This window comes from Cydia splendana, chromosome 14 (genome assembly GCF_910591565.1).
Source record: "Cydia splendana chromosome 14, ilCydSple1.2, whole genome shotgun sequence".
Taxonomy (NCBI): domain Eukaryota; kingdom Metazoa; phylum Arthropoda; class Insecta; order Lepidoptera; family Tortricidae; genus Cydia; species Cydia splendana.
In genome coordinates this window covers 19,165,423-19,177,467 of record NC_085973.1, presented here as the reverse complement: position 1 = coordinate 19,177,467, position 12,045 = coordinate 19,165,423, and the positions used below count along the sequence as shown (strand labels likewise).

Below are 12,045 nucleotides of genomic sequence, written 5' to 3'. Positions count from 1 at the left end.
TCTCACTTAATATTTCAAAAACAAAATACTTATGCTTTCATAAAACGGCTTCTTCTGCCCCCAACTCGCGGCCAGATCTCAAGCTTTCTTGTGGCAGTGCAGAGGATGTCCCAGCTATTCACTCGAGTAGAATTCTCGATGTGGTTAGTAATTGTACCACCGTAAAGTACCTGGGCATTACGCTTGATGAAAATCTTAATTTCAAAAAGCACATCGAAGCTTTGTCTGCTAGAGTCAGAAAGGTGGTATTCATTATGAAGCTGCTACGAAATTGTGCTACGAGGGAGTTGCTTAAGCTTGTATACACTTCTATTTGCGAATCCATTCTATCATACTGCAATGGTGTGTGGGGTGGCTCCACGAGCTCTGCTCTGCTGCCTCTCGAAAGGGCCCAAAGGTTTGTGCTCAAGGTCATGCTCGGCAAGCCCCGGTGGTTTCCGACGGTATCCCTTTATAAAGACGCGGATGTTCTTAGTGTAAGGCAATTATTGATCCTACGAGTCGCAACTCACGTACATCAAAAAACCATAAATTCGGAAGAATACCTTACCCTAATCCGTAATCGAGTCTTTAGAATTCCTACGCCCATCACTAAAACCACATTCGCGAGGCGTCTTCCTAACTTCCTGCATCCTTATATTTACAATACAGTAGTAAAGGCATGCAACATATCTGAAAAGTCTCCTCTTGAAGCAAAATTCTTAATTAAGAACTGGTTGAAAGGTCTTGACTACAATCAAACTGAGATGCTGTTGAAGGTCATCACCTAATCACTTATAACATTCTCTGTAGCCTTACACACACTCGCGCACACACACACACACACACACACACACACACACGCACACGCACACTTTCTCATTCCTTTTTCTTTATTTGAATTTCATAATTTCATTAACCACCTATTAGATTACTTTTAGTTTTTCTTAACCTTAGCCTACGAACTGCGAAGTCGGCTGCCACGTTACAGGCTTGCCTAGTGTGGGGCCACAGGATACGTAAACAATTTGTAAACAAGGTTCTTTCAAATAAATATATTCTTATTCTTATTCTTATTCTTATTCTTATTCTAAAAACTTTATTTGTTTTTGATACGGAAAACTGGCATATTATAATAGTTTAAATCAGAGTGACCGAGCTTATAGGTCGTATCAAAATAAGATCTAGTCGTAACAAGTTGTAATGTCAGAATCGGGTTTCTGGTTCATTATCGAAACATGTACCTACTTATTAGTTTATTATAGATAGTGAGAAGAATTTAAATAGCGTATTTATTACAATGGAATATAAAATGGCCGCCATATTGTCTATTGACGCATTATACAATGTGTTCTGAATTAAGTGATCCGTTATTATTAATATGCATATGATCAAAATTATTACCCGCCCTCTGGATGCGCTTTTGTTGTAGGTATACCTACCATGTCATGTCGTGTAATAATAGTTATTTATGATACAAGTGTGGAAAGTAGGTCTTTCCCAACAAGTGGCGGTGAGTTTAAAACACGAACGAAGTGAGTACAAGATTTTAAGTTTATACTAAACTAGGATGAAAATTAATATCCTCCGATTGTAGTTGTTAAAATATTACCTTTGGTTTGGAAAACACGAAATTAGATATTTGGAAAATTAAAAAACTACCATCCCGCACGCGTGCGGAAAAGTGGCACTTTCTATGCCTATGTTATCCCACAAAAAGTACCAGTTTCTGAGCATATGCATTGTAAACATATTTTTGGAACGCTGGCTTGTAAAGATGTTTGTGGACTCGACTGTACCTATAATATATAGGTACAGTGGCGTTCAAAGGTGCATGGATAGATGTCGACCGTAATGTCTTAATATTACGGTTGAAACATCTCCATACACTTTTGAACGCCAGTGTACATATTCGTATACCTACTACACTACATTGTAAGAATATTCTAAATTATACTGCAAGTTAGTTATTTCGGTCACCGAAGTTTAGACTGGACTGGACACAAAGCTAAAGGTTATCGCACACACACATTTCAACACGTTACCACCTCGCCTTAAGTAAATGGTTGTAGAGAAGACTAAAACTTGTTGTCCAAAATATGTAAGGATTTTAATGCGTATTTTTATTTCAAAAATTAAAATACATCAAAAATCTTATAAATGTGTCACTTAACTTCAAACTCGGATAAATCCATCTGTCAGATTATGTGATTTTGGTATTAAGAAAAGGTACTTAGATATTTATTTTGTTGAGAGGGTCGAATGGATTTATCCGAGTTTGAAGTTAAGCGACACAAACACGAAGATGACAATCGTTGATAGAAATCGCCAATCGAAACGTAAATAATGTATGGAAATACGACCCAATTCGAACTTTAAGATACGTCAGTTAATAGATCTAGAAAGGATATGGATTAGATGTGTCACTGTCAAATGTGACGTATTTGTTTGAAGAAACGTCACATTTGACACTGACATATCTAATCCATATCGTTTTTAGATCTATTAACTGACGTATCTTAAAGTTCGAATATGTCTTACAGTCACGTGACTTCGTAGCATCTGTCATCCCGATACATTTGTTCTATTAGTTTGTCGTTAGTCGATGTACGATACTCATCTTGATTAGGCTGAGATGATAAGTGAGCGTTAACCTTTAGCGTGTTTGCCTGTTGCACACGTATCGATTAAGTTAACAATAACAAGTTGGTTACTTTACCAGTTATGATTAGTCCGTATTTAGACTCTGTTGTAATCGGTCTGAATTGTGTACCTACTAAAATAATTGTTTAAATGTAAGTTCACTTTAATATTTTTTTTCTAAGTCAAAGTTTTTAATTGTTTATTTTGGGTAAACTCGAATCCGATGTTCATTATCATTACTGACAAGTTACGACTTTTGATCGATAGATAGATAAACCGTCTATAGGCGACTGACTTTAGGCCTAGCCGTCTTTTAAGTACATAAATAAAAACGCATTCAAGTCGGTCATAGACACAAGACAGACATTTAGGTATAGCGGTCAAAATTATAACACCCCGTTTTTTTTGCGTCGGGGGTTAAAAATGACTGATATCAAACTATTTATTTTAACTACATACAATTAATATCTCTACGGCTAAATCAAACAAGTAATTAGTAGGTAGGTACTTAATTTTTCCTGTATAACTATTGCCTATAAGCGCTGGTGGCCTAGCGGTAAGAGTGTGCGACTAGCTCGGAGGTCGCGGATTCAAACCCCGGCTCGTACTAATGAGTTATTCGGAACATAATGTACAGTCACCTGCAATAATATATTATACAACGAAGGCCGCAAAAATATCTGACACGGTCTTATTTGTAGAGCCATAAGAGGGTGTCACATATTTTTGCGGCCTTCGAAGAGCAACATATTATTGCAGGTGACTGTACCTACGAAATATCATTTGATATTTTACCAGTCGCTTTTCGGTGAAGGAAAACATCGTGAGGAAACCGGACTAATCCCAACAAGGCCTAGTTTCTAGGGAAGGTCAGATGGCAGTCGCTTTTGTAAAAACTAATGCCTACGGCAATTCTAGAGATTAGTTGCCAAGCGCCAAGCAAACCCTCCCATGAGATAACGCGAGGAAGATGATGATCTATTTTATATCTGTTTGACGACCGGTCTGGCCTAGTGGCCCTAGTGGGTAGTGACCCTGCCTGTGAAGCCGATGGTCCTGGGTTCGAATCCCGGTAAGGGCATTCATTTGTGTGACGAACACAGATATTTGTTCCTGAGTCATGGGTGTTTTCTACCCCCCGCACCTCCACCATGTAAAGAGGACGACCTAAACGGGAGGGCGCTGTGGTAGTAAAAGTACGGTTTCTTCTGTGTGCAAATATATTTGAGCTAGTTTTACAATCAGATATCTACACTTGATCGCTGCCTCTCATCGAATGCCGAAAGCGCACCGCGTTCCATTTGACAGCGGGCTGATATTCTAAATTTAAATATGATAACTAATCAGTCACAGATTAAAAAGGCTGTAAAGGTTGCAAACCTTTACAGTACTTACCAATATAAATATGTATATCGTCGTCTAGCACCCATAGTACAAGCTTTGCTTAGTTTGGGGCTAGGTCGATCTGTGTGAGATGTCCCCTAATATTTATTTATTTATTTATTGGCTATATTAATTTGAGTATCTTTGTTCCAGATCCGCGATGGAGTACGTGTTCCTGCTGGTGCTCGGCTCCGCAGCGGCCGGTATGTAAATGCCTCCGTAAAATGTTAAACGTTGCCCGATTTTTTAAATATTAACGGGGATTATTTATTAAGTCCCGTTTTGACTGATGGCCGTTATTTTGTTGGGCTGGGTTGCTGCTTGCGAAAATATTTATTTTTCAGCTATATGTCTCCTTACCACGAGTTTGACAATGACATACTTATTCGCTATGGACCGCGTAAACTATAACTATCGCGTCGAGTGACGAACTTAATATCTCGGGATCATCTCAAAATCCCTCGTACTGGGCTACAACCGCGAAAATTGAAGGTCGCAAATATTGCGGGCATCTTTCTGTGTCACTCTAATTACGACTTCATTGGATTGAAAGAAAAAGATCCCCGCAATTTGCGAATAATGGTTTTCGCGGTAGCCCCTCTGACATTGGTGCAAGCCAGATGCACTGCGTTTGAGTTGACGCTACGTCGCTAGCGCTAGCCAGAAATAATATGTATTGTCATTCTTTTTTCTGCTTGTTGTGAGCGTAGCACGAGATTTAATGCAAAACATATGTATGACTTGGTTCATCAGACTGTAAGCTTATTCGTGAATAAATAAATCGGTGTTAATGACAATAGGTTGCCCAATGCAAAATATACCGAATTATGCAAACACAACCTTATCTCCGACACGTAAAGTCGTAATTTCAGTAGAGCCTTTTCCTAGCCGGTCCTCTACCTACAATAGTTTGTTCCACATTAGTGCCGGCAACATTCGACAAAGGTTGCTTGTAATTTTGGCCGTCAAGTTTGGGTAAATAGTGCTTGAGGCGTCCCGTGGCTCGGGCTGGTATTCTCAAACTGTAAACTTCAAGGTATATAGCCATGGGTGAGGCTTTTTACAGGGGCATTTAGAATGAATCAGAGTAAACTAACTGTAATAAAATTATGAATGAAGTTATGTAAGTACTTTATACCCACATAGTATAATGGTTTTGTCTTGGAATTGGGACCAAACAAAAGTCTTCCCCTTTAAAAACATAGCATTGCCTTCTACGTGACGCTTCGCGTGTTTAACCTTTTGAACGCCACAGACGGCAATTGACGTCAACGCAAAATCGTGACAATGCCGCCAAAGATAGCATTTGACGTCGATCGTTTTTTGATGAAAATCTACTGAAAACACCCCACTTTTAGGTTGGCATTATTTATTCACAAAACTAAATTTTACCCCCGTGGCGTCAGTGGCACGGCAAATGGATGCGCCGTTTGGCGTTCAAAAGGTTAATTTTATCCTCTTTCTACATTTACAGACGTCAAAAATACTTGTATAACTAAATGTCTTTTTACTGATGTCAATATACACTTACCTACTTATTGTATAACAAATCAGCCTGCCGAATAAAATAGACTACGTAATGAGCAAAGGTACCCATCGTGAGCAATTAGCACGCCAGAATAATAAAACACACAAAGATGTGTCTAAATTTAACATCCGTCCGCCGCTGAAAATGTTTGAGAACCACTGCTTTAGAGTGTACATAGGTAAAAAGGCGGATCTTATAACTATAACTGAGGGACCTATGCCCGGTCGCTTTTAGGACAGTATTTGGGTCTGACTATAATAATTCAATTCTGACAAATAGTGTACCCTAAACACTCATTTACCTACACTTTACTGAAGCTATGTTACGTAACATAAGCAGCTAGCCTATTTCAATGCAAATACGTACTATGTTTCTCTATATTATTAAAAAAAAAACATGTGACAACATTGCAATTTCTTACAACCAGCGTTTGTACTAAAACAAGCCAAATCTTCATATAATTGCTTGAAACTGATTCAATTTCTTTCCAAATTAAAATCTGACAAATTCCTGACGAATCTAGTTACATGAACTAATCAAATCTACTGATACATGCTCTCATGTCCAAACCTTCATCAAATATGATTCTAAAACATACCAAAAATAGTACATTTTTTGTCCCAACTAGCCGCCCGTCAATGTGAGACCAATAATAATATTTGTATGTGTGCGTAGCTACCTGCGATATCCGGGAGCCCGTCACGCCTCCACACAAAACAGACAAAAAACGACAAAATTATCACTTAACACCCCATCCACTACCGCTTGTCGGAATACACACACAAACCTGTCTTCTTATAATGCCGCAATGAATTAGGAACGCTCGTTAATCTCAAAGATAGGCATCCAGGAATTTATGTAATAGGTCGGCCTATGCACGGGACAGGTCCCATCAATTTGTTGGGTTTAAAAAGCAGATAATCATTCGAGCAATTAACTTTAATGAGTAAACACATCTAGTTTGGGATGTTAACGCGTTTCTAGTTAAATTGAAAGATTGGGGTTTGAGATTGGATGGTTTTCTGAGATGAAAATAAATAATTTGTTGAACAGTAGTCTGATGGTTCGGTGGGTTACGTCGATTAGGTGGGTTCATTGCATTCCATTTTGATTATGGGTATTGAATTTCGGAGAAGGATAATAATGTAAATGCGCATCGGCCAATACATTTTCTTTATAACAGTTACATCAGTAACAGTGTTGTTAAGATTACCTCCCATAGATTGTGCATTATGGTGTAGTAATTTGCGTTTCCTATAGAAGTACCTCATCCTGTAAAAGTATCTTCAAATATTTTTACTTTGTAATGAGTAAATGCAGACTTGACAATGCAAAGAGAAGTAAACCCGGCAAAAAGGCTTGTATCAAACAGAATGTTTCACAGTAACCTTTACCTAAGATGTGCAAGTAAATCGATTAAAATGGAATCCAGTAATTCCGGTCTTGGCGCGTAGGCACGAATAGCAGAATCGTCGAAAGTTAACACGCATAAAATATTAGATTTACGATAAAGAAAGGGGCGAATGTTCGACGTTAGATTAATTGATTCACGTGGGAACTATTTGAATAGTACATTTTACTCTCAAATAAATACCATGGTTCTTACTTTATTTTATTTATGAAATATTTCCTTTAAATATTTAATATTTCCTGAGGTATTTCCTTTGCGCTACGACATGAGATTCTTCAGCGGGTATTTAGGATTCTCAAGGGTCCGTAACGCTTAAGTGGCTCCTGTGATGTTGCTTATGTCCATGGGCGACGATGACCGCTTTCCATCAGGCGGCTCGTCTGCTCATTTGCTGACTATCGCATAAAAAAAACAGCTTTATTTTCAGGCCTTTCGATGATCGTCTACTATTTAGGCATGTTTTGTGAATATGAGAATAGAAAACAAGTGTGAGTTAGTTGGACTCGCGCCCCGAGGGTTATGTGTCATTAGTAATCACACAACTTTTGTATAATGTTTATTGGTAGAGAGCGGTGGTGGTGGCCGAGTGGATATGACGTCCGACTTTCAACCCGGAGGTCGCGGGTTCAAATCCAGGCTCGTACCAATGAGTTTTTGGAACTTATGTACGAAATATCATTTTATCACTTGCTTTTCGGTGAAGGAAAACATCGTGAGGAAACCTGCATACATCTGCGAAGAAATTCAAAGGTGTATGTGAAGTCCCCAATCCGCATTGGGCTAGCGTGGAGACTATAGCCCAAGCCCTCTCGTGCATATAAGTGCCCAGCAGTGGGACGATTATAGGCTGAAATTATTATTAATTATTGGTTCTTAACTAACGATACGGGGGCGGGGCTACTATTTTTATTGATGCAATATTGAAGTTATTAAACTTATTAATAGATATCGTTGAAGACGCTTGCCGAGCACGTCTAAAGTACTTACTTGTCGACCTTTTTTCTTATCAGTCTTTGAATGCATTACCTCGCTAATTGTCCTACAGAAACAGTGGGAGCGTTCTCGGAAGGGACACATAAAAATGTCGCCAACATTAGCTTAAGGCCCCATGGGTTCAGGTCCTCTTTCACTCTCACTGAGCGAAAGCTCGAGCGAGTTGGCTGTTCGCGGGATCGCGGATATCATGGTTTTGAATTTTGTTTTAAGTGTAAGTTTTAACAAAATAAAAGTAATCGATGAGTTCGATCGAAAAAAAATTGCGCTTTTACATACTTATTTTAGAAGCAATTTTCATATTTTTAGCTTTTGTCCAAAAAAAGTTACACATTTTTAGACATGTTCGTGATTTTTTTCCATCGAGCGAAAGTTAAGAAATCAGGTTTCGAATCGATAAAGTTACTAGAGAAAAGCCTCAAAATTGCTAATTGAATTTTTGGCAACCGTTGTGGTTTAAAAAAGCGCTACCAATTTTATAAACTCAGCTGCCTGAACCTACTGCACCTTAAGTCGTATCTATTCACAAAAAAACTGAGGTTCTTATTATAACTTGACACAAGTTTTCTAGCATTATTTATGCGAAGGGGAGCATAATTTATACTGGTCCGTCTCAATTGTATCTAGGTAAGCTTAATGAATAGTTGTTCAATAAGTTTGTTTGAAAATTCTCCCTGCATCACCATTCCTGAACGTATCATTCAAATAACAGTAATTAAAATAATGTTCTTGAATGTTTAAATTATCCTTTACCTATTTTAGTCTGACAGGTTTCTTAGAAAGGCCTATAATTTATAGGCTTGGCTTATTAACAATTAAATGAAAAGTTTTAGAAGTTCTAATTTGGCATTATTATTCAACCTTAGTCAACTAATAATACGATTCCTAATTAGTAGGTAGACTGATCTTAGTGATCTTGTTATTTTAGTAAAGAAGTTTATTGTTCTTATTATTGTGTCGAAATCTATATTTAATGTTGTGAAATACGAGTAAAATATCCTTTGAAACTAAATTAAAATAAAGCTGAGGTAACTAAAGGTCCAAAGTTTTGATTCATCACGTAAAAATAAATTGCACTTAATTTTCACAACATCAAACACAAATTACATCCAAGGAAACTTATTTGTCAGTAATAACTGTTATGAGATTTTAATCTTATTCTTAATACATATTAAGTTTTAAGTGAACTTAAAATTTATTTGTAACTACATAGTTTCTTCGCGTCTTGGACCTTCGTCTGCGTAGGATGATGATAATTGTTAACTCATCCTATGTGCTTCCCCGGACCTCAAACTTCCAACAAATTTCATCTAAATCGATTCAGTTCACAGGTGAAGAGGTGCCATTTAAGTTATCATGCGTCCCGCTCGCACCAATACATGTACAAACAAGTACGAGCGAAATGCATGATAACTGAATGACATCATTTGGGTGTTATTCTGATGTCAGTGTACGTTCGAATTGGCCTGACGGTCGCACGCCACTTAGTCGAGTATCAAGTACTGGCGCAATAAATGTAAATTGTACTCTATTCCAATCTACTATGCCCCTGTAAAGTATGAAGTAATAGTAGATTGTACAACAAGGGCATAATGTGACCCATTTTTACCCGAGGCATTTTTTGGTGTGAGCGAAGCGAAGACCAAAATAATAGACGAGGCTAAAAATGGACATTTATGCCCTTGTTGTACACTCTGCTTTTCACTTCGATTGCGAGGATAATAAAATTATATTTTTCACGGCAATTTACACCACGAAATTGTCGTAAAGCGAAAGAACATAATACGTAACCAATTCCCGCCAACTAACTTTTTAAAATTTGTTTTTTTATTTTTAACATGTATTCAGAGTTTCAGACGCTTGGTTTTCTGCCAAGTCAAACATTTCGGAGCATTTTTGAACGATAATCGACTCCTATTATATGTGATTTACTAAATTTGATGACAGAAAATACGGGTTTTTAATAAATTGTAGCAAAAATAAAATAATATAACAAGTTTTATCATCTACACAATTTTATTGCTCAGTAAAATTGTGCAATATGTTTTAACTGTTTGGCTGTTGAGACCGATTACCTTAGTCTTAGAAGAAAATTTTACTTTTATGCTCTAGAGCATAAAATGCGATTTTATGTCGTCTACGCACGACATAAAGGTGCACTTTTTGAGCATGAGAAGTGAAAAATTAAAATTGTGCTTGTCTTCACCCTTCATTGTTCTTAAATTAACATGTGAGCGACACGGACAGCGTCTCGCTCGCTGGCAATTTTGTAGAAAAATATAAAATGCTTAAATGTACAACAAAGCAGGGAAGTAGAAAAAAAAAATGCTTCCATAATTTTTTCTGTAGGTGCCTATTAGAGCTACATCCATGAGGCCAATTCGAACATTTTGATGAAGCTTAAAGCTTAATTCATACATGCAGATTTGATAAACTTGTTTTAGCTATACCTACAGCTTGTGACTTGGTAAAGTGAAATAAGTATTCAACCAATCTTTTGGTTGCGGAATACGTTCCCGGACCTAAGTGGGTACTTGTGTGGACTTGGACAAGCCATAAGTGTGTCTAGTGTACTTAGGTACACTACTCTCTGTTATTTTACCGCGTGAAGTTACAAGGGAGTTGAGGTATTTACATACTAACGCTCAAAAGACTAGTACTTAATATCTAATTTATCAGGGTTCTGAACCAAGAATTACACCAATATTTTGGTGGCAGTGTAAAGGGGCACTCGAAAATGGAAAATTGCAGTTTGTGCCAATTTATACAACGATTTAGTCATGATGTGTGTCGACTGAGATGCCCCTAGTGTGCAAAACTTTCAAAGTGAATAAACAAGACCAAGTGCGCTTTATCTTACCTCCCAAGACATGCTTATAAATAAGGCATCCCCAAACTTGGTCAAGACAATAAAAATAAAAGTGTCTCAATCTGCATTCGATGACCAAATCTCAAAATATCTCAAAAATGTCTATAAAGTGACCGAACGTGCATTTTATGACTCACGCATATGACCAATAATGATGGCAAGCAAAAACAAAACGCATTCTTACAATTCTATTTAACGCGCCAGACCAAAATCAAACTTAGGTTCAATAAATTAAGGTTTAAATTTCATTATCCCAAAGGCATCAAGACTTTTAAGGGAAGGGATACCTACTGGCAGTAACTAACAAGCCAATTCGAACGTACAGTAGCATCAGAATGATATTTGAATCATGTTATTTCTTTGGATATGAAAGGCTTATTTTTCTGTTAAAATACATGACCTTAGGGGGACCTGCCCTAAGCAGTCTGGTTCTTTGTAGCGAAAGGATGCGTCACCAGAATAGGGTGACCAGATACAAGCATTAATTAAAAAGTAACACTATAAAAAAGTCTATGAAAATTCCTGTCATTTTCCTGTTCCGGCCGCATTCCTGACAAACGGCCAAAATTCCCAATATCTACAGGAAAATTCCTGACGTCTGGTAACCCTATACCAGAATGTTGTTTACCTGCAATAATTTGAGAGGAACACAATTTAAAATTGCCATCGCGATTTAACTCACCCTGCCAAGACTTTAAAGTCAATATTCGAACGAATTAAAATATATTTAAACCATAACAATGCACGAAGGACGACAGACTCTTTTTATTTGTATTGGTATATTTGGTATGCAAATAAAACTTGGTATGGTGCACAGGAATTTTAACTGTATTACTAAAGTGATAGCCAATAAATTCCTGTAGCGGATTAAATAGATCATTAGCGAGCGACCGCATTTATGCTGGTATCTAGTTAATCGGTCTTCTTATAGGTCACTTGATATAAAAGGATAAATAAGTACAATAATACAACATACAAACTAACCCAGCAACCAATGATGACATACCTACTTGTAAGTCATTGACCTATTAAATTATTACTAACGTATAGAACCGGCACAGAGAACCAGTGATTTGCGCCATGAGTTGTTGTTGTTTTGACAACAAACCATAGAAGCGGAGCGTGAGTCTCGTGACCTAAACGGGTAAGCGCTATGAATTTTGCGACGCTTACGACGTTTTGGTGCGTACAGGTTGCGATTGGTCCAATTTCATTGTTTGTGATGGCTTCTCTATAGTA

General features: G+C 37.5%; 1 protein-coding gene across 1 annotated transcript in view; it reads left to right on the top strand.

Moving 5' to 3' along the window:
• LOC134796796 (interference hedgehog) overlaps window positions 1-12,045 on the top strand; it is a 57,899-nt gene that overhangs the window by 32,731 nt on the left and 13,123 nt on the right. The window contains exon 2 of the mRNA XM_063769019.1: window positions 4,159-4,208. Coding sequence (XP_063625089.1) covers window positions 4,159-4,208 — 50 coding nt within the window. The remainder of the gene's footprint in view (window positions 1-4,158; window positions 4,209-12,045) is intronic.